The 24,637-nt window shown below is 38.1% G+C and overlaps 1 protein-coding gene across 3 annotated transcripts in view; it reads right to left on the reverse strand.

Annotated features, from left to right (window-relative positions):
• The window catches only part of RBFOX1 (RNA binding fox-1 homolog 1), a 597,988-nt gene that overhangs the window by 499,510 nt on the left and 73,841 nt on the right, over nucleotides 1-24,637 (reverse strand). For all 3 annotated transcript variants that reach the window (XM_071760528.1, XM_071760499.1, XM_071760502.1), the window contains exon 2: nucleotides 1,891-1,953. In XM_071760528.1, the coding sequence (XP_071616629.1) occupies nucleotides 1,891-1,953 (63 nt within the window). The remainder of the gene's footprint in view (nucleotides 1-1,890; nucleotides 1,954-24,637) is intronic.

The following is a 24,637-nucleotide window of genomic DNA, read 5'->3' on the forward strand; positions in this document are numbered from 1 at the left end:
TAATCTTAACACGTCTGCATTGGATTGGCACTGCTGCTTTTAAATGATTCTTCTAAACAAGGGAATGGGACAAACCAGTTTATACTCAGTAATGTTCTACACGTGTACCCCGTGTCACGGGTGAGGAGGGCACAGAGCCCAAGCAGATGGTGAGCTCAGGAGCCAACTCATCTCCAGAGACTGTTACCTGGCAACATGCTGGACTTCAGGCTGAGCTTGGGAAAAAAACAAAATGACCTCTTAGCCCTAGAAGTTGATTGATATTCATTGTGCTTGGTGAGGTTATGATCAGGAGGGAAAATGATGAAACCGATTATGCACATTAAGATTTGGCAGCATCGAGTCGTCCCCAAATTCCAAGTGAGTATTTTCTTTTCCTTTCCTGTCATATATCCCAAATCTCTGCTTTAGCTTGTTGAAGGAAGATGAATATCTTCTCCTTCAACTTCATTTATAGATACTAAACCACTATATTTACATTACAATTAATGCTAGCTTCCTAAAACCATCCCAGTAATTAACTCAGGAACCCCTTTCTCCCATGGGTTAAAACCCCCAACTTCATGCTTGCAATTCTTAGCAGAATTTTTCCAACAAAACCTGTCACTTCCACCAAATTCTGCAGAAAGCTGTAAGGTCATTCTGTGATGGAAAATGCTGCTCCTTACTGGGGAAAAGCTAAAAGCAACAAGCATGCTGAGCACTACAAAACTGATTTTAAACAGTTCTCAAGATGAAAGGGCTCCTTTTAATTTATTTATTTTTTTTTTTAAATCCTGTAAACCAGTGTTCAAAACAATGAAATCTTTTTTCCAAAGACATTAAGTGGAAGACTGTGCCCAGTGTAGGAGAAAACTGTCTAAAACTCTACTTTAACAAGGACCATGGGTCTAATTTTTTCCATGACACCAAACCTAGTGTGCTGGAGCAGAACTCAACTGCTGATGTTTGGATGTTTGAACAAAACTGGGAATTTATTCTATTCTTTTGTCAATAAATCCATCCAAGTTCTTTACTCTCTACACATAGAACAAAGAAAAGTATAACTATAAATGTATATAAAGTATAAACTTATTCAGTCAGCCCAATACAGAACAAACCATGCTCGTTAACCAGAATAATGTTGGGGAACCACAGTTCATTTTAATCAGGATTATTAAAATTTGAGAAATACCAAATTCACAACTACCAAGAACCATACACTGAGTTTTTTCCTGATAACTTTGGTATTTATCATAAGAATAGGAAGTCACATCCTGAGTAAAAATACTGACTGCTTAAGATTTTCTCTGAGTATGCATTGAAACAAAAACCTTTAGAAGAAAAAATAAATTCCAAAGTAGCAAAGAGTCAACAAATAGAATGGATGCAAAAGGCTCTTCTCAGGAAGTAAAAAAAAGAAAAAAATGAATTGGCAAAATACATTTTGACATACTCTGTAAATTTTGAAGCTGAATTCATAATATTCTGTATTCTAACATTATTGGTGCATTTCAGAAGTAAAGCATGATGAATTAACCAGAGCTGTTCACAGGGAAGAAGTGTCATGCCTAATATATGTACAAAGTAATTTCTTTCTGATGGAATCAGCCAAAGGTAAAATAAGTATGATGGTGGCATAACCCTGGCAGGAAAAAGGGGAAATACAAAAGAAAACTTTAACCTACAGCCAGAAAGAGGGAAGATTATTTCCTAAGATTGTTGTTTTCTGAAGACTAAAAGGTATCAGATCTTGGAGTTATGGTCTGTGAGTCCTGAAATCCAGCATTAGTGTGGCAAGCTGTTGAGTCCACAGCATTTCTTTAAATATTAGGGCAGCACAACATATTTCAGTCAAATGACAAGGAAAATAAAGTTAAAAAAAATGACAGTAGAAATCAGTGCACTTACTGAGAGGAGGCTCTGGTCATGAAAACAATAGGTACCACTTGCATGGGGCTTCTGTGTAGTTTCCTAAGAAAAGAAAAAATAGATTCTTACTGTAAATGAGAGACTTACAGGAAATCATATTTGTGAAAAATAGAAGAAAATAATAGTAAAATAGAAAATGCATTATTTGGGCTTTGGGTCCCAATTGCATTTGTACTGTGGCACAAAGCTGAACAGCAAAACCTGCTTACTGATTCACAAATATTAACAAATATTTTATTACTGATCATTCAACAGAAAATAAGTTTCCAAGCAGTCTGCCACGTATTTGAAACCTAAATCTTATGTTTGTATCATGAATCTACTAATTAACACAGACATGCAACTGCTATGCTCTAGTTTAAGATTTTCCTCAGTTTAGGCTTTTGTTTATTATATGTGAACAAGCAACTCTGATTTACTTTTTGTGTATTTTTCACTCGAAAACTTCAAGCAATTTTGCCCAAGAAAAATTATCCTAAAATACATGAACAGCAAGGGGCCATCCAAAAAATGTGTTGTGCATGCACAGAGCTGGGAATCAGAATAGGGTTACAGATTATTCCATGCCACATTTTCTTACTGAGGAGCAGCTGATGGCATATAATATTTTACTGAATTATTCACTGAATTTTAGGAGTTACAGTAAGCTCAGTGATGCTCAGTGATTGTCCCTACACCCATTTTTGCATTTCTGTGTGCAAGTGGTAGGATACACAGACTCTTGGAAATGGAATATTGTACCACTTTTGAGTCTTCAGAGAAAATACACTCCCAGGTTTAAGTGTTACAACATTCCATAGGTAAGTTCCATGGATTTTTAACCTAAGTACATTCAGTATTTTTTATAATTTATGCTACTCCCTAGATTTCATTTTAAGCAAAAATCATAAATATCAAATCAATAAATCAAAACTCAGTAGTGGCTGTTTCTAATGCAGCTGAGGATAAACAAGAACCAGTACCAGCAAGGTGAGTCAGGTAAGCATGTCAGGTCATGTCACTACTGCACATACTGATAAAACATCCCCAACAGTTTGTAGACAAAGAAGGTGATGTTTTAAGTTTCACTTAAGAATGGAAAAATTGTGGTTTTAGGTGCACAGGCAAATACTGAGCATCCCTCCTCAGGACAGGCAGCCCAAGCAAGCTCAGATCACTAAGGACATCCAGAGGTCATTGAAGCTTTAGGAATAGTTAAAATAGCCAGGAATTCCCAGAGTATCCCAAACACTGTGTGATGAACTCACCTAATAAAATGGATATGCAATTACTACACCAGAGTTTGAAATTCTCAGCAATAAAAATTACCTGTGCATACACACAATTACTAAGCCTGACTTCACACCTACTGCTTCACACCTTTATCAAAAGCCTACATAGAAATGGATCTAATCTGATATTTTTCATTTTAATTCTGTTGTAAAAATGCAATCAAACACTGGTACCTGTTGCAGCAAGTTAGAAGTCATTCCCTGTAGATAACAGCCCAACACGACAAGGAGTGAGCTTTGCCATCATTAGACTTCTAACTGTATTACTTCTATTTTGAGGCTTTTTTGTTTGGTCTCAGTTTAATTTCCTGTCAGCCTTACAAGAGATTTCTAATGTTTGGGCTGTAGGAGATGCTCTGATTAAAAATAATCTCCCCAATTACTGCCTGGCATGAGCCTGGTGCCACATGCACTCTGCCACTGGCTTCTGCATTTCTGTCAGCAGTAATTATGTCTGTAGCTTCTAACTGTAAATGAAAACCCAGGGGGCATCCTTGGGTTCCAGTTTCCTTTGCCTGGCCATATCTTTTAATTTGCCCTGTCTGTCAACAGGAGATGTTTGCAGGCACTAAAAGGAAATCCTTAGAACAGCTGCTTAAAAAGAGAAAACAAGAAATGCCACTGAATACCAAAAGCCTGTATTTGGTATTTATTCTGACATACTCAGTCTGGGAGATTGAAACCATTTACTGAGCATTTCTAGCATCACCTTAAAATTGCTCCTTTTTTTTGCAATGGAATCATTCTAATGAAAATTTGACAGAAGAGGGTTTCTTATCCCAGTGGGGAAAAAAAAAAAAAAAAAGAAAAGTTTCTCAGGCTCTGGCCCCTGGCCTGAACTGGTCACCCATCTCCAGCCCTGGATGGACCTCAGGGTTCCAGGCAAAATGTCTCCTGGGTCAACACCCTAGACCTGCATTGCATCTTCTGGTGTTTTAGCCCCATTTCCCATTTCTGAGACCCACACTGTCACCTCTGTCCCCTCTCTGTGCCCATGAACTGCAGGACTCCTCAGGGGGCTGATGGACCTGGATCAGCATCTTGCTCCCAATGGACAAATCCTGTTCCCAGTGCTGGCTCTGGACATTGGGGCTGTGTCCCACTGGGGAGGGTACAAATTGGAAAGACTCAGCTCCTGGTCCCTTTTCCCCAGGAGCAGCCCCTAGGATGCTGAAACCTGGCAGTCAATGCAACCCCAATCACCAGAATTCCCATTAATTCACTTTTTTTTCTGGGAAGCAGAAGATTCACTCTCTCCCAGTGAAGGGAAGGTGGCCTGGTGTCACCAGGAGACTTTGTGTGACAAAACCAGGATGGAAGCAAGGTGTCCTGGGTCTGTTTTCTAAAGGAGGAGAATTTCAGGAAGGATGAAGCACTAAGCACAGGTTGTATTCTGTGAAGGAGATGCACAAGAAACTCAAGGAGTAGAAAAAACATTGGATTTAATACCAAGAGTGAAGTTTTGTGTGGAAGGGAAAAGCACAACCAACTATTCCACAAGTACAGTCAAGAATTCAGACACAGTAGAGACAACAGTCACTGCAGACAGTAAAGAATATTGTAAAATTCTGTGAAAATAAATGAGGTTTCAACATTTGATCTGTGAAAATTTAGTGTTTTTTTGGTCTCAAAGTAGCATCCAGCACCACTGAATGCAAGGAGTGCAAAGAGCAGCAGAATTTTGCATGCAGGAATCATGGAAATCTTTGTGACAGAAGGAAAAATACTGAGATTTGGTGAAGCAGACCCAGTCCTCTTGATAACATAAAGCTGCTGCACAAAGAACACAGCCACATGTTTATTTATTTTTGATTCATAGGACACAAGGGCATAAAATACCTCTGCGTGAAAGATGGGTAAAAAAATAAACTTAGCAAATTATTCAGGAGTATTTAATGCTGTTACATATACTGAAAAACAATACAAACAGAAATTGGTTTGTAATATTGAAAATATTTTCAAAAGTAGTTAGAAAAAACAACCAAAGGGGAAAAAAGAACAAACAACCCCCCCAAAAAAACCAACTAAACACCCAAAACCAAAAAACAAACCAGAAAACAGCACCCAAAGCCAAGCCTCTATTCATAAACTGGTTTAATATTTTAAGTTCTTGAAAGCTCTTTAAAGGTTCCTTTAAAAAATCATCTTTTAAAACTCTCTGCTCAGTTCAGGAAAGCAGCAGCCCCAGACACCAATTTCTCTGTTGCTCGAGTCCTCAACCTGCTACTTAACAAATAACAGGTTTAGAACTTTTCTTTGATTTTTTTTTTTTTCCTCCTTACTCTTCTGCACTTGGAGACTGCTCTACCAAAGCTCTTCAGCAAGCAGAACGATTCCACAAACATCAATGAATTTGCTTTTATGCTTAACCACCCCAACACCCTGCCAGACTAGAAGATTTTTATTTACATTTATTATAAATTCAAGTGAACGAGGCATTCAAAGAAGATGCAGAAATAAGCAAGTAGTTTGGAAAAGGCCTAACTTGCAGGTGCAGAGAAGTTCTTCTATCACTCCAATGCTCCAAAAGTGAGATTTTACCAAGCTTTTAGCACTGAATACCCTAACAAGCAGGAACATTACACTTTCAGAGCAGGGTTTTTACATTTTGCATTTTTAAACTAATGGTTCTCTCCTCTATCACAGGTCAAGAATTGAATCATGCCTGTGGAAGCAATACAGTTCTGAAAGAAATCTCAGATACAGAGAAAAGAATGGTAATTTTTTCCATTTTTTTTCTTCTTTTTTTAAGTTAAACCTTTGATATTGCTTAAGAGTTTTAAATATCATCTGAAATTAATGACCAGAACAAGGGTAAGTAAAGTTGCCAATAGGAAAAATAAAAAAGCAGTTTATCCAATAGCTTTGTGATTTCTAACATGATTATTCTGAGAGAAACAGCTCAAGCCTAGGCTGCATCTATTCCCATAATCAGGAAAATGTAAGACAGGAAGAACATGGCAGTAGCACACAGTAATTAAGAGCCCTGACAATAAAAATGGGGTTAGAGAGAACATGCATGAAGCATGCTTCCTGTGGGCAAAAACCTAATTTGGGTAAATATTCCACATTTTCTGATCCAAAGAAATTCTTTTCAAGAGGGAAAACAGAAGCATCCTTTGAATCACAGGCTGGAGAGGGGGTGGGTTAACTTCCAAACTTCAGGACAACTGGCTTGAAAAAGAAGTAAACCTCAAAATAATATAATAAAATAATAAATATAATAAAAAATAAATATAATAAAATAATAAATATAATAAAATAATAAGTATAATAAAATAATAACTATAATAAAAAAATAAATATAATAAAATAATAAATATAATAAAATAATAAATATAATTAAATAATAAATATAATTAAATAATAAATATAATTAAATAATATAAGTCCATGTTTGTTGATTTACTCTTGCTAGGTATAATGCCTACAGCTGATTTCATAAGAGAAGTCAGTGTTTATTTTACATCAAACAGGAAAACCTTGGGCTGGGACTCCTTTCAAAATAATTCTTTGCTGTTTCCAGCTGAGCATAATTGATTAAGATTGCAAAATGCAAAGTCCCAGCATCCAGGAAATCCGTGTAGATCCCACACTGGAGTTCCAAAGCCCACCTCTGAGCAGAAGAAGGGAGAAAGCACAGCTGCAGCAGGGAAAAGCTGTACATTGAACCCAAGAAAAATGCACCCAGGACATTTCTGCCTCTGCTAATCAGACTGATATCCATGGGAGAAAAAAAAAAAAGGGGTCCAAGAAAGCAAAAGTATGCAACCTATATCCCTGGAATACAGAATATATCCCTGCAGAACCATTTGCAATTTGTAAATAAAAAAAATAAAATAAAAAAAAAGATGTTTTGTTTTGTTTTTTTTTTTACACTGTGCATCTTCCTAGGTGTGCTGAATCCAAAGAGGAAAAGAAACTGATTTGTAAGCATCACCTATTTCTGAATGACCAGTTCCACACATCTTTTTTCTTCATCTGTAACCTTTCCCAGTGCACTATGAAAATCCCAACCTGCAGGCAATGGGACCTTCCCCATCACTCACAGCACCAGGAGCCTCAAGCCAGCAAGCTGACACACATGAAATGAGACCACTTTATCAATGGAGAGAGAGGGCAGAGGCTCCTGAGGTTAGAACAGGAACCTGCTGGCTGCTGCAAATCTCTCACCAGTGCATCTGAGCCTGACACTTAATATTCAAACAGAACTGCAAGCTATGTACTCAAGGATAAAGCTGAGTAGTAATAAAGACTCACAGTCTGACAGGCTCAGCATACAAAGCCTCAGTGCAGAGCTCCTTTTGAATACTTTTTAAATCTAAGTGGGGACCTCAATTTAAAAAAAAAAACCAAAAACAAACTAATAATGCAGCCCCTTTAGTGAGGGGAAGAACGGGATCAGAAAATAAAATTTTGTTCTACAGTTAGGTATTATTTTATTCTACAGTTAGGTATTGAGGAAGGTGTAGACATGTTGTTATAATATAGGTATTAGCCTTACTAATCAGATCTAATCATAGAATTTTCAGGGTTGGAAGGGTCCTTAAGGATCACCCATGGGCAGGGACACCTCCCACCAGCCCAGGTTGCTCCAAGCCCTGTCCAGCCTGGCCTTAAAAGCTTCCAGGGATGGGATTTTCTCCACCTCTGAGCAACCTGTGCCAGGGTCTCACCACCCTCCTGGGGAAGAATTTCTTCCTGACATCCAATCTAAATCCACCCTTCTAGACAGAGGGGATAAAGCAAACATTTGGTTTTCATAGGACCAAATCCTTTCAGCCAGAAACCCACTACTTGAAATCGCTGCAGAATTTGCCCAAACTTCAGATAATTTAGGGCATAAATTTAAGCACATCAGCTGCGACATACAAGAACACCAGAGAGGATCTAAAACCTTGAGAGGTTACAGTGTTTATATTTTCTTTTAAACTTTTATCTCTTGGTCTTACACATCTTTTATTTTACCCAACATTGCTCAGATCACGGGAACATATTCATTGTTTATTTTACAGTGCCACAGTAAAGTCATGGTCCATTTCTTCTTTACCCTTCCATGTTTATTTGACATTACAAGAGCTTGGAAACTTCTTTTTTGTTGTTTATGTAAATGCTTCCATTTGTAGGAAGCAGTTTAAAATGCAAAAAAGAATACATCTAATAGTTTTTAAAACTAAAAACTGTTACTAAACATTAGCTCCACTCAGGGTCTTTTGTTTATTTTGCATTTCACTTTAAGCACTGACATTTCTATTCTATTCCAAATATTCTATTACTAAATATTCCCCTTACTTTTAAAATCCCATTGCCCCCACCTTAACTACATCTCCCTGAATCACTTTGTTAGTCAGACTTCCATTCATTCCATTTCATTGCCTTTCATATTTAGATTACTTCATTTATTTCCCTACCCTCCATATTACCTCTGGAAATGACAAAGCCTCCCTTTGTGCACTGATTCTTTACATTGCACCCTCACATAAATCCCAGTATTAACAATTTATGGCCTTCCCTGCACATTTGAAATTTTTTTCCTTCAAAACTCTTCTCCAAATTTACAGGTTTTAATCCACCTCTTTACTTCCCTTACATTCTGCATGCACCAAGATGGCCAAAAAGTCAGATTTCATTTGCTGCATCATAAAACTGATGATTGTGCCACAGTGGGCTCTGATGAATACAATGTGGAGTTACAAGGAAAATGGAATTATTTTCAGCATGGGGAAGGAATAAGGAAGCAGTCTGAATCTCAAAATCTCTGCTACAAATGGGATTATTGCAGCATAAACTACTCCCCATTCTTATTCTCCCCTTGGCCAAACCTCCATTTCTCAGGAATTTCAGTCAAAATCAGCATTCCCTTCTCAAAATAAATACATAAATGAGGCAATAGCTTCTCTGCTCCCACAAAAAATAAATCCTCTACTTCACAAAATTTCTTGATTGAGCCTTAGGGAAAGATCATTGCCAAGCAACAGAACAATATATTCCCTCAGTTAGTACAGCTATAAAAGTGCTGTAACTTGAGCCCAAATTGAGGATGAAGCTGTTAAATAAACCTAGAAGAGCATGATTCTCAAAACTGCCCTTGATATTGCTTCAGAGCAAGAGTAGCTGAACAATCAATCCCTATTCCCAACATTCGAGGTGTTTTCATGCACTCTCCAGCAATATTCACTTTTAGAAGACTCAAAATAATAATTATAAATATTATAAATTATATAATACACAATTATATTATATATAACTACATTATATATAGTTATATAATATATAATATAATAATTATTAAAATAATTAAAATAATAAGACTCAAAACTAATAATTACTCCTGAAAAGCTGCTCTTTGGCTTCTGGATCTACGAGCAAAAAACCCAACAGGTCTGGAACACATCCTGGCTCCAGAAACTGAGCTTCTCCCATGGGAACAGAAGCTGCAGTGCTGCCCGTGCAGAGGAACAGAATGGGAATTCCCATTGCTGGGTCAGGATCCCAACTTCCAGCTGAGCCACCAAGTGCCCTGCACTCTCTGCCAGCTCTAACAGTGACTTTATTAGCTCTAATTTACAACTTGTCAAAAATTCCACTCTCAAGAAGAGATTCAACACAGCTGTCACATGAATGGAAGCAACAAATCACAGCCTGGGGCACCTCATCACCTGGGGAATAACCAAATTCTGCCTGGATGCAATGTTCTTCCTCTTTATAGGTGTTAGGAGAAACTGTTGGAAGAACTATAACTGCTTCTTTAAATGGAATTTTACCAAGTCAGTTTAAAAATGCCTCAATACCTTGTTACTGAGACCAATCACTTTGAAAGCATCAGTTACTGATTGGCTGATTGCTATTGGAAATTTTTGTCTAAAGGAAATATTTATACTCATCTTTTTTTTTCTTTCATTTATCTTTTAAAATATTTTGGAATTTTTTTTTTTTATAATAAGAATAAAGCAGACATTTCTGCAAAAATTCTACACTCTACAAAAAATTCTACATTCTACAAAATTCTGCAAACTTGCATCAACTGAGCTTTTTTCACCAATACCTCTCTGCTGACTGCATTTTTGAGAGAAGGGAAATGTACCACAGGATCTTATGAAACTTTTCTCCTACCTCCCTTTCAGCTTGCATGGTAGTAAGCAAAGGTTAAAATGTTCATAAATGGATGCACAGCAAAAGCAGCAACTGAGAATATCATGCAAAATGTGTGTAATAAATATCCAAAATACAATTTGAATGATTTCAGAAATATTAATACATCTCTGGAGTGTGTCTTTAAATACTAATAATGTTTTAAAAAGTAATTTCAGTTTTCAAAAATAGACCTTGTATTGTAATTGTGCTACAAATTTTTAGCCTGCACTGAGATTTAATATGCTTCCTACTGATTGAAAAACATCTGAATGCCACCACTTCTATTTTTCTGAGATGAAAAATGTGATTTGAAGCTTTGGTTTTACATTTTCTGATGTAGCTTAAAGCTGAAAACAATAATAATGAAGTGGTTTGGGACCCCTGGGTCAGGCCACCAGAACATCAAGTAGTAACCAGACTGCAGTAAGATTTATAATGGTAACTTAAACATAGAGTAATTGAAAGTTATTTTCTTTTACCTTGCATGCACAAGTATATATTGAATTAGAATGATGAGGTCTAACACCAGAGCTCATATATCTGTGTGGTTTCTTCTCAGAGCCTTGTTGGTAAGACTGAGTTTTACCTTTCAAAAAAAAAAAAAAAAAAAAAAAAAAAAAAAAAAAAAAATTGCCTTTCTGCCATTTGAGGTAGTGGCAAATGAACAAAAGTAGAATAGCAATTTAGGAAAAGGCAAATAAGTGAAGGTGAGTTCAGGAGGTAACAAATTAAAATGTCAATTATTTTAATAAAGAACAACCAGTGGAACACTTGACTTCATTTCTAAGCATCTTACTCCACCATTGATTTTTGTTGACACTACTTAAGGTTATTAACAGATTGCACTGGAGACTGAAGAAATTTAAATACTAACAAACTCTTTACAAGAAATTAACAGTAAAATGAGAAAATCCTTTTGTTTCAAGGCAATCAGGTTAATTACTTCAACAGGGTCGACAAGAACTCAGTAAATCTCAGTTTTACCCTTAACATTTCCAGGTAAACTAAAAAAGGTAATGACCTACATACTGCATTCAAGCTTCTAAACCTTCCCATCCCATCAGCTACGTTTTTAACCTACTGAAAACTATGATATAGACTGGCACATCACATCATTTCTACTGCACATGGAACAGGATAAAATTTCATGGAGTAATTACAGCTGTTGTAGCTTATTGCATATTTCCGTGTTTTAAAAACCTCTTCGGTTTCAGAAATGCAATTATTTGAGAAGCCTGGTTTTAAATTGCATTTAATGCTTCTTAGATGACTAATAAGCTGAGTCCATTCAGTTCTAAAGGTTTTGTTTGAAGAAGTGTTTCTGACCAGCCCTTTTGCTCATTTCTTAGTTTCCAGCAATTAGTGTGTACCAGGAGATTGAGCTTTTCCTAAAAAAAAAACCTGGAAGAGATTTGGAGATCTCAAGGACTTGGTGGCCAAGAACTTTATTGGAACTTTGTGGTTTCATGGAATATGACTGTTGATACAGCAAAAGTCCAGACTTAGCAGTAAGATGAGGAACCTTGTGCTTTGCTGTCAGTGTGAGAACAAAAATCAGTAACCCCCTTCCACAATACAACTTTTTTTCAGCATTTCTCAACTTTTAAAAAGCTCCCTAAGCACTATGGTCCCCGAGAGCCTTGCACAGTCTGTTTGTTTCTAACTCCTTGCTGGTTTCCAGCATCAGAACAACCATGGACCCAGCCACAGACCATCCTGCATCCTTATCCATCTCCCAGATAAGGAATTCTGGCAACATGTCCTACCTCACACTTCCTCTGCTTCAAAGTGTTGGCTTCAGTACACAAATCACTGCTCACCATATCTGATTATTTCTCTACTTGATAAACAGGATTTCAATTTTTTCTATTATTACTTTTGCAATTTCTTTTTTTTCCTTTCAGGCATCCCTAAAAATCTTCTCATCAGAATTACATTCATTTTCTAATCATGCTGTGTTTTTCCTGGGATGTCAGCAAAATAAAAGTCTCAGAATAGCCAAGCCAGATGCTCTGATGGGGAAGCCTTCTCTAAAGAAGGCAAACTTTAACAAAAGCTCTTTGCCAACCCCAGGGGATACAATATTCCCCAGCTTTTTGTCAATTTAAGGTCTATCACACAGTGCCACTGTCACGACGGAGGGCAGACAGAAAAGACAGTCTAATGACTACAGAAAAGCATTAAACCATACGAGTTTTATGAAGCATTCACTTGTCATCTGTCTTCTGTAACATGCCTCTGTATTATACAAGGAATTTCCCTCCCTCCCAGCTCTTTAGAAAGCTACAAAGTTTAATGTGCTGAGTGGCACTGAACAATCAGATTTTGTCAGCTTTTGTGCTGGATGGCACCTTCCTTCTCCCACCCACCTTGACAGCACTATCCAGACTGTAAATTATTGCCTCTTTTTCAGGGAAGGTGACAGATCCCTGTCCTCTCTCAGGAACCATGTGCTGCCAGGTCAGTCACCTGGATGCCACAAAATCCTCAGCACTGTCACAAGGGGCACTCACACTTTCTACCTGGCTCCTTCTTGTACTTTCACCCCCCCCAAGGGCTGAACAGGTAACCACTGGTCTCCTCTGCAAGCTGAAGGAAACACTGAATATTCATTAATTTTTGTAACGTTAGGTAATCTCGAAGCCATTACCCATCTGTATATTCAGATGTGCTGTTGGGTGGATGTTCCCTGTTCCAGCAGAAACTGGAACAGCACCAAAACCAATAATGTCCAATTTTAAATGAAAACGGATGGAGTGCAAGGAAGAACACAAAATGCCTGTTATTTAATTTCTGCTTCTAAGCAGAACATGGCTTCCAGCAGGATTGCCTCTGATTTCACTTAGGTTTTGTCCAGAAGGACAAGTTTCTCCTTTCATATATCACTTTTCATTTGTGTTGAATTTTACCTCCACTGTTCAAGGTTTACCTTATACTGCTATTTTCCATCATGCTATCAAAAGCAATACAGAATTAGAAAACCATTCAGATTACAAGCTTGACCCTCTGCTGGTGTCTGTATATCTCCACACCCATATACCTGCCCAGCATAACAATTTTACAGCACTGATTTATCTACTACCTGGAGTAGAGTAAGAACTATTTCCTATTTTATCAACCATTTGTAATTGAAGCAGCCCTTAACACAACTTTCAGTGTTAGTCTGATCTGAGCTATTTTTCCTCTACAAGACAGATCATCAATACTGAAAGGCTCAAGAAAAGCTGACACTCTACAGTCCCCATGAAAGTATCATGCCAAAAGAAACAAATGAAGAAAAACTTCAGCCTGTTCCAAAATTATCCATCCTGCCCTCTTGCCAAGTACCCTCCATGTGCTCTGCTCCCCTCCATACAAAGCCCTACAAGCAGCTGAGGTGGGTGAGCAGCTGAACTGCTGATGCAAAACCCCATCCAGGCCATCCATAATCAAATTACCAAGGTACCACCTTGTAAAAATTGGCAGATTATTTAAATCATCTTCTGTAGCAAAACTAATTACAAACAGGAGGGTTTTTGCAAGTAGTTTGAGTATTCTGATCCCAATCCTACCTGATTTTCCATGACTGCTGAAGGCTCATCACTATGTTTGGTTAATGCCAAATTTCACCTTAATAAATAGTGCAGTATTTCTGAATTATAAAATACTATTTTCTGCTATGAGAAATGAAAAGCTAAACTTGGCCTATATTCTAAGAATTATTTAGGATATTATTAGACTTTGCCAGTGCACTAAACTAGAAATCTTTGTAAGCACTCTGTTTCAAACCTGATGCAGGTTTGGGTTTTTTTGTTTTGGGCTTTGTTCATCCAAATGGATTGCTTGCCTCCAGTAAGGATCCTTACAAGAGTCACAGTTAATGCTTTGAAATATTGTAACTTGATGGTTTGCCTTCCTGGGCTCCCCTGCAATCTCAGGAGAGGACAGAGGAATAAGAGTCTTAAAACGGAGACAGAAACACCTTCCATCAAATTAACTGAATATGGTCAAAATATGGGTCAAGTCCAGTTGATCCCCCACTGAGAACAAGAGGAATGAAAGCACACTTTTATCACAAAAAGTTACAAAAAGTTGTTTCATAAGGAAAAAGGAGCATTGTACTGTACCAAACACCTCTCTGGCACAGAATCCCCTTGAAATGATAGTCCAAAGGCACTTTCAACTTCAAACAAAAATACCCAACAATACTTGACATGGCCAAGCCACTTCACAATAACCAGCCCAAATATTAAAATACAAAAAAGCTCCTTTCATATGAGGAGAAAGAAGAGGAGAGGAAACAAAGGTATCATTACTCTTGATGGTGTAAGATCAGATTACAACACAGGTACCAACACAACACAGGTACCACCCCTGCAGTTTGTGCTCCCTGCTCTGGAAATCAAATCCAGCCTATACAGAAACTTTCTATGTTTGAACCAGGTAAGTTACTAAAAACTAACCCACAGCATCTCATTTAAAATTCTTAGCAGCTCTGAGAAACCAAAGATGCCTTGTAAGTAAAATCATATTTGTAGTGAAGGACAAAGGATGAAACAAAGCAGCTCCTGGAATTAAAATTTTCAAGCTAGCAAAGCAGCTGACTGCTTCCATTCCTGCCATGGAGAGGCATCATTTGACAACCAATCTCAGGTTTTTTTCTCTCAGAAGCAACCCATTTCCCTCCTGCAGCATGAAGCTGTCAATAGCTGCTAGCCTAGGAACACTGTGAAACTGATTTTCCTGTAACTCAGACAATGATTCTCACTGTGTTCTTAGGCAGATGGGTGTCAATATGGAATTGCTTTTTTCCTGCTGCTCCAGCAGACAATGGAACCTGGTCAGGGGAGAGCATCTCAGCTAGAGATTGAATAGTTTGTTTTTTTTTTCCTCAGGATACAGAAACTGAAAAATACATTCCATAAGATGACAGGACTAAGGTTCATAACTAGAAAACTGTCCACATCAATCTAAGGCATTTCATGTACAGGGGAAATGGAGGTACTGACAAAACTGACCAAAACCTGACCAAATCAGTAATAATGCTGAACAACCCAGCTGAGGCTGTAACTCATTTCACCACCAATAACTCTCTGTGTGGCACTTCCAAAGCCTCACGTCAGATTTTTAATACATGCACAGATATTTCACATAAAACTCCACAGTTCACTGAGGAACTAAAGGAAAATATTCTGAGGAAAGAGAGAGCCTTTCACTGTGGGATGAGCAATTCCAACAACTCAGCCTAAACCAGCTGTAGATAGTAAATGCAGCTTAGGGCAGTTGTAACTGGGCAGTGGTCACCCTATCATCCAGGTTCAACAATTTCAGCTGGTACAGATGTGGTAAAAATACTTTTTATTTTTATTTATTTCATGCTACAACTGGTGATGCTGAGAGAAAAGATACAAGGAAAGGCACATGGCAACTGAAATATTTTCCATTCCCCTTCATTCATCTATACCAAGATAGAAATAAAATGACTTTTGGGACAATGTGGGTTGCCTGAGATTGTTTCTTCAGTGCCTTGTAAGAGAGACTGATGTGCAGCCTTGCTACATTTTAATTAAAATTCCTAAATTACTTAAAATTTTATACTTAAATTATTGTTAACATCAAGGTTCCATCTATACTGATATACTGATGTCAGACCCTCTTCCAGAAACAGTATTTTTTATTACATGCTTTGATGCCCAGCTGAATAACAGCTGATGTGAAAGCCTCCTGGAGTCTGATTCCAACCTGGAACTTTTCCTGGGAAGCAGATGCTCCCAAGAAGCCCACTTTTAGCCCTTTATTCTGAACTCCCTCAGCTAACTGCTTCAAGCTGTTTTTCTGTTTCTATTATTTTGTGCCTTCTCACACAGGCAGAAAGAAACCCCCACCCTTTTTTTGCTGCCAGGCAAATCACTATCACAGCATTACACACACTAAAACACTGGAAGGAGGAACGAGCAAGTAAAAAGATTTACTGAGAAAGAACATATTTTCATTGACTTTATGAGTTCTCTTTCCTTCAGAGAAAAATAATATACAGGGTTTCCATGGGAAAAAAAAAAAAAATATTGGCTTTCTAATGATATAAAACCAGATAGTGTTCAATTTATTAAAGAAAATCAGTATTCTCACAGGCACACAGACTCCTCTCACCTCCAATGTATTAAGCAAACTGTGAGACAAACAGAACAAATAGATACAAAACACACTCAATTCCATTTCCTTTACCACTCAGGGCAACATTTTAAATAAGAGACTTGAGAAGCCAGGCATTCAAAGGGATTAACACTTCCCATCAGGTTACCAGCATCTTATTTCTTAATTTCTTGTCTAATTAATGCAGATTTTTTTTATCGACAAATGAGCAGATGAAATGCATGAATGAAACAAATGTTTGCAGGAACATCTCTGAAAGTTCATTTTACGAAGTAATGTGACTTCTGATCATAAAATTCATACAAGTGAATTAACTGAAGTGAGCGAACTATTGCTTTTTTAAGATTAATTTATAATTTGTGAAGAATAAAGGGATTAACAAATAGATGGGCACTTGAAGATAATTTTCCTCTTATGATAACATTCTCACATTTTGGCCTCTCATGTCTGGCATGGGGAATCCCATTATAAGAGAAGAAAAGATGTGCTGCTCTTCCAAACCAGAGGCACTTTTCGTGGCTGCTTCCAAAACATGACCTTTTCTACTCCAAGAGACTGCCCATAAAAGCTCAGTCAGCCCACAGGAACACCCAAGACCATGCAGAAAAGACTGATGGTCCCAAAATCATCACTTCTTCCACTATTAACTCCTTATGGGTTGTTCTGGGTTTCACAGCAACATCATTTTAAAAGAAGTAAACCAGTTGCTTTTTTTTTTTTTTTTTGCAGTGGAAATATACAAGAATCAAAGGTGACATTAAAGGTTTGCTCTGGGACTTGTGACTGACAGTTTCATCCTTTATTTATTTACTACAAATGATAGTTAAAAAATTGAGCAATTTCACCAAATACTTTTTTACTGCTCATCCTAGCACTACCTAAAGATAAATCATACAACTCAGAGCATCATCCAGATGCTCCCTGAATTCTGACAGCCTTGGGGTCATGATGCAGTGACAACAGAACAGGAACAAAGTAAGAAAATGGGGTTTTTTTCAAGATAAAGCAGCGAGCCTCAAGTCCCACTGAACTGGACTGCTGCTTCATTATATGTGGGGCTGGATGCAGAGAAAAATCCACAATTTTATTTGGTATAATTTAGTGATGGACCAATAAAAAAACCCACCCAGCAAAGGCATTGCCAGCAGCTCAAGCCTAAAATCTGTGCTTGCCTAATCCAGAAATAGCAGTACTGGATTTCTTCATCTTCCAACATCTTGTGGATTCTGAAAAGCCAAAACTGGAGAGCCACATGGTACAGTTACACCTTACAGCTAAAATTTCCCCTCCTGGTAACCTGAAGTCAGAGCATCTTTTAGAGTTACCACCAAAATGAATCCACTTCATGCCAAGAGGCAATGCAGCCCCTCACCTGCTTCTCACACCTTTCACAAGCAGCCTACAAAATTGAGATGGGTCTTTATTATTTTTTTTTTCCTTTTTTTTCCAGTTCTGCTGTTAGGCTTCAAGTTTGCTGTTGTGTAAGTATCAAGGAGGGCATCAACTGCATATTTCTGATGTCAGACAGAACTAGAGACACCAGGGGCACAGCTGAATAATTCACAAGGCAAAAATATCTATCTGCTCCCAAAATAAAGAGAGGACTCAAATACCGAGGATGTTTACATCCTTTAATCAGCTGCAGAAGCCTCCCCGCTGAAAAACAAACAAACAAAAGCCCCCAAATCTAAATATAACAGAAAATATAAAAGGTATTTACCACTATTCACATCATCTCCCTCTGGTTTGCAGGTTTACCAGTTGGGTCAGCAAGTAAACTAAATCTGTCATAAATCTTTAGGAAGCTGAAACTGAAATACTTGCAAACTTAAATAAACAGGAAAAAGCCAAGGTGTACAAATATTTACTGCACAAGCTAAGGCCAGCATCTTGCAAAGATAAAGGCATCTCCTCACAATTTGGCATTGTAAACACACTCCAAAACCTTTATCTTTCTGTAAGCACATGAATGTCTGTAGGCTTGGGGCCAAAACTGATCTAAAACAGTGGAAGAACTCTTCTATAAAGTGGAATTCCAGAATGAGAATCTCAGCACACAACCTGGAGTTCCCTTTCCCTTTCCATATCGTGTACTTATAATGCCAGACCAGGTACTCATTTCCCAGTAAATGATAATTCTGTTTTCCTGTTCATTCCTGCACTACTGGGTAGCAACTGGGATTGCCTGTGAGGGAACCACATTCAGCACCTTAAAACCCCACTGAACAAATTAGTAAATGTAGACAGCCAGCCAGCCCTACCTGAAGAAATTCCTCTCACAATAACCTTGTTGATAATTCTTTAGAAAACCTTTCAGTACCAGAAGAGGGTTTAACATGGACTATTAATTATTCTGCGTGCAATTTCTTTACTTCAAGCAAACAGACACCAAAGGAAAAAATCCAGCAGGAAAAAAAGCCCAACATAAAATGCAGAAGAAAAGATTCTACGTTAAATATATTAACCAAAAGTGATGTTACACAAACAATAACTAGATTAAACATAAGGACACGTGCAGATACACACCTTGATTGAAATGTTCATTTAATACAATTTAACTATCTGGAAAAGTCTGCTTACTTGATTAGAGTAGATTGTTTGCATTTTGATTTATTACTTCAAGATCTGTATTCATTAAGTCACTTTATATAATGGCACCCTGACAGCTGCTACATTATTGAATTTAATCACTTTTTCCTACTCCTGTTTCCAAGTAGAAGTGTAGACATAGCATCACCTGTCAGTACCTGGATGCCAAACCAATGACCAAAGACTAAATTCTTGCTTGAATTATTCTGCTTGAAGCACCATACATTTATCTTCTGCCCACCTTGAAAAAGGACAGAATAATTCTGTGATGATGGTGACATTAACACTGACCAGGAGAGACTGTAAACACCAGAAAACTTCTATCCTGAAAACTCAGCCATTTTGTTGCATTTTTTTTTACACTTTATCACCTTTGGGAAAGTATCACATTGGACACACAAAATATAAAAAATGCAATGCACAGAGATTGCAGTGAATTGCTGTGAACTCCTTGGTTTGCAGCCTTCCCTGTTAGCAAGCCTGACCCCTCCAAAACACAGCAAACTGCACTGCCTAAAGAACTAGGAAGGAAACATCTATTATTATACACTGACAGCAATTAGTAGCTGCTAATTCAGTAATAACAATTATCAGGTTTTCTAATATCAGACAATATACAGTAAATAATGCTCGTGTGCTGATGTAGAGAGCCAAGATGTAATTAACATTCAAGCCATCTTAAAAGTAGATTCCATTTTATCTTCCCAGTTGTGGAGGTTTCTCACACTTGGGAAAACCACTTTTTGTTATATTCTACAACCACATCAAGACACAAGTAATGCAATGGATCCTGTAACAACTCAATTGCTACTGAAAACTCTTATTAGCAACCATTTAAATGCCCAACTTTTACTCCTCTTCTCTTTCTGTGGTTTCTATCCAAAATCATTACAATTAATGGTAAAAATTCCACAGCCTCCAAGGACTTTCACCCACTTATCTTTCCATTCTGTCAGGAAACATTGATGTTTAAAGGACTCATGTTCCTTTTTCTGTTTAGATTCATTACAACTACTGAGGCAGGAGGACTTCAAAGGCAAATATTTTTTAAAGCGCTGAAAAAGCTTGAAAAGAGTTCCTAGCAATATATTAAAAATAGGCAGGTTTAGTATAATAATGCTTCAGTAATGTAGTGATAAGGTAGAAAAGATAAGAGAATGTGGTCAGGGAAGCAGAGCTACAGAAAAGTACCAGCACCTCATCTCAGGAGTGCAAGGCAGACCCTGCAGGTCCCATCCTGCACTCCAAGAGGATCAGAGCAGACAACACAATATTAAATTAAAAACCCAGCTCAACTGAAAAAACAAAAAAAATACCACCAAAACTATGATAATTGGTCAGCTCTTAACCCACTGAAAGACAACAAATCATAGATAAGGTCAGTGGTGGTGAAGTCCCCTTGTAGCTCTGTGTTTGAGGCTGTGGTTGATAGAGAGCTCCCACATGAACGTGTGCATGGATGGAACATGAGTAAAAAGACCCAAAATTGCATGGTACCTCATGTTACTGCAGTGCCAGCTGCTCCTTTTATCTATCTCTTTACTAAAGAGGCCTACATAAAAACTTGATCACCACCTAAAATTTGCCTTTGGTACTATCTGGGACTTTAGCAAAGCTGTGGGTGAGTTTTTCTGTGCCTTTTCTATTCCCCGGGCTCACCCTGTAAAAACTTCAGGGTGGGAAGTTACCCAGTTCTTAGAGTCTCTAACTGAAAGTCTGAACCTGGTAGATCCTCAACACTGTTTTGAAAGAGGCTACCACTTTCAGAAAAAAAAAAAAAAAAATTAAAACAAACCAAACCCCAAATCAGGTCCCCCAGTTCACCAGCTTAGTCTCAGGTCAAGCAGCCTCAGGCACATCCCTTGCTCTCTATAAATTTTTATTTAGCAACACCAGATATTCCTTTACATAACAGCAAAGTTGGGAGGCTCAGCTCATTACAGTCTGTAAAGTGCCCAAGATTTGAGCTGTAGAAGCTACATGAAAATGTAAACACAGATTAACTCCCCTCAGAGACATGCTGGCAAAAATGAGGATTATGTTCCACTCCAGCACTCCAGGAGGCTCTCTGCTATTTTACATTCAAATGACAAATCCAAAAGGACAGCCAGTGGCCTAAATCAAACAACTACTGTGAGAAATCAACAAAACCTGGAACATTCTCTAATCCAACCTGTCCACAACTCAGTCAATTGATCAGCCCAAGCATCACTGGCAAAGGAATGGAGATTCTCAAAGAAAGCAAAAGTTCTGAGGCTGTGAGAAAGGGGAATTGTCATTGAAGGTAAATTAAAAAATGAAGCCCCTCACAGGTCACACCTAGGGAAAAAAAATAAAAAGAACCAACCAATCAAAGTATTTAAAAATCTTTGATTTCCAACCCTGAGTGTAGAGAGGAGGATCAAAAAGGCTGTGCACTTCCCACTGAATCCCCATCCAGCCCCAGAATTTCTAAACCAAGGTAAATATTTTCTCTGGTTTGCTTTGGATTGTTGTTTTGGGTTTTTTTTTTTTGTGCCTGTCAAAAGTTTTGTCATACTGGGTACATGATTGTGGCTCTAAGATTGTGGCCTCCTTAACTCCCACAACCAAGATGAATTTATTATGGTAACAGAAGCAAACTTCTGAAAGTGGAACACAAATATTTTACCCCAAATGCATCAGGGCTGGCAATCTCCAAAGTGGTTTTCTGGGGATTCAGCTTTTTTTTTTTTTTTTTTTTTTTTCAGCCTGCCTTTTAAAACTCTAGTCCTCAATTTCCTCTTCTTTTGTGTCCCTTTGTCAGGACACAAAATGGACACACTGGTACAGTAATAGGTTTGCCCACTTTGAGGAAAGCAAGAAAGCATCTAGCAGCAAAATTCCAGGTCCACTTCAGAGTGGTAAGTGACCTTTCAGATGTGAATATTCCTAGAAATATTCCCAGAAAAACTTTATTTTTAACTCATGTTTGACCCACAGGCAACTTTGATCATGAAGGGATCAATTATGCAAAGCCAACACGGGTAAAGCCTTTCAGAAACTGTGTCAGAAAGCACAAATAGATAAGGAGTAAAACGTTTGCAAACTATTTTAAAACACACCAGAAACATTAAAAAGAAATAAATAAAAAACATGGTAAAAATTATTACTTTATATTACTAATCTTAATTTACATTTTGTTCTTTTTAAAATTTTCTTCCCAGGCACAAAAAGGATTTGGATAGATTGTGAAGAGTCTTTCTGATGTCTCAGAAGATGTAAGAAACATGACCCCACTACAACCATTAAAGCTGCCACAGACTTCCCAGCACATCCCAGCAACCACCACTGTGATGCTCACTATTTAACCTTCAAGAACATTTCCAAAGATCTGAAAAAATACCATGCAAAAAGTTGGTGTTTTCAAATTTGGATATCAAGTTCATCTACTACTTGTCCTAAAATCTGTAATTTTAATTCTGGCACACGAGGTTTCATTTCTTTTGACAGTTCTGTTTGTTAATTCAGTTGAAAAATCAGCCAATAGTTTTCCAAGGTGCTGCTCAACACCAGGAATGCTGTGTTAGAGCAAATTTCCCTTTTCTCCTCTAATGGAATTCCTTTTTTTTTTCTATTTAGAGACAACTGACTTTCAGGGAGCATATATCTAAACCACAATTCATTGCATCCATCTCACCCCTGCTGAACTTGTACATCCTACATGCAGTTGCTCCTGTCTGAATGAAACTTCAGAGGAAATGTCCACGTGATTTTTGTTCTGTTTGCCTCAAAAAACGAGCACCAGGGAATGTAAAGAGGAGTCAGGCTGATGAGATGGATCCATCAGAAATAACTATTCAAGTAATCTTTTAATTTTAGTATATACAGTCCTCTAGCAGCTATTCAGAGAGTAAGACTTTTGGTTTTTAGAGTAGTATCAGATCATGCCAAGAAATTAATTGCTAGGAAATAACCTTATTTTCATCTCTATGGATTTTCACTTTTCTTCCCCCCCCTCTCAAGACACTGGTGTACTCACACATTTTCATGAGAGTTCATACCTCATTTTGGCACCCAAAAGGGAGCCAGATTTTCATGAGAGCTCTGTGCCTTGCAGAAGAGGAGCTGTTGGGAGCTGAGCTATTTTGAAAACCTAGCAGCTGCTGTGTAGGCTGAGAATATCAAATTCTGGTCCTGAGCTCTTTCAAAGCCCAGCCTTCTCAAACTTTCTCAACAGTATTGTAAGCAAGAAACCTAAATCCTAGAAATTACTGCTCTGCAATGTCCTTTGTCCTACCAAAACCCCACACTTTTACTGCTTTTCAACCATTTTTTTCATTACTTTTATTACAGCACCTGCAGACACATTACCACTAAGCACCTCTCTGCTTCCAGGTACAGCTTTGACCTTTTAAACACAGCATTCTTCAAGGTGAAAAGGTTATTTTTTCCTCTAGCAAAGCTATCTCATTACTGCTGCTACTCCAATTTGAAAGCAAAATAATGCTTAGCATTTGCCCCAGCAGACTCCCAGGGTGGGGCAGTGGAAGCTCAGGGGTCCCTCTGCAAGCAGGATCTGAACAGGCTGGGAAAACTAGGGATGGATGCTGCCTCTGAATATCCCTGATCAATTAGAGTGTGCTCTCAATCACTCTCAAATTATGACACTTTGGAATTTCAAAAGTATATAATTACTAATGATTTATAAGGGAGAGGAAGGGGAGAGGAAGGGGAGAGGAAGGGGAGAGGAAGGGGAGAGGAAGGGGAGAGGAAGGGGAGAGGAAGGGGAGAGGAAGGGGAGAGGAAGGGGAGAGGAAGGGGAGAGGAAGGGGAGAGGAAGGGGAGAGGAAGGGGAGAGGAAGGGGAGAGGAAGGGGAGAGGAAGGGGAGAGGAAGGAGAGAGGAAGGGGAGAGGAAGGGGAGAGGAAGGGGAGAGGAAGGGGAGAGGAAGGGGAGAGGAAGGGGAGAGGAAGGGGAGAGGAAGGGGAGAGGAAGGGGAGAGGAAGGGGAGAGGAAGGGGAGAGGAAAGGGAGAGGAAAGGGAGAGGAAAGGGAGAGGAAAGGGAGAGGAAAGGGAGAGGAAAGGGAGAGGAAAGGGAGAGGAAAGGGAGAGGAAAGGGAGAGGAAAGGGAGAGGAAAGGGAGAGGAAAGGGAGAGGAAAGGGAGAGGAAGAGAAAAGAGAGAATTTTCAAATGGAGAATTAAACTGCCCCAAATGGCTGCAGAAACCTTTTGGTAATTTGATAATTTTAAAGATCACTTAGATTTTCCTACAGATTTTTTTTTTTTTTTTTTTTTTTTTTTTTTTTTAAAAATGGAAGAGATATATGTAAAGTAATCCACCAGTTTAAATAGACTGCAAAAGGCCTTAACAGATTGATAATAATAGTAAAAAAGGTGACTATAATATGTAAACCATCAAGAGAAGAGACAATCCTAATTCTTCTCCCTGGAAGATGAAGTGTTTTACAGGCACACGAGCAGATCCACGTCCTCAGGGCTTCAAAACTTTGAAGAAAGTTACAGTCCAATGAAATTCATATGAATTTTTCAGATTTTCAACATTTAACATTGTTAAATGTTTCATTTGGATGATACTAACATAACCAATCTTAAACATTCAAGCATCAAACTTTGGTTTA

Source organism: Heliangelus exortis, chromosome 17 (genome assembly GCF_036169615.1).
Source record: "Heliangelus exortis chromosome 17, bHelExo1.hap1, whole genome shotgun sequence".
NCBI lineage: Eukaryota > Metazoa > Chordata > Aves > Apodiformes > Trochilidae > Heliangelus > Heliangelus exortis.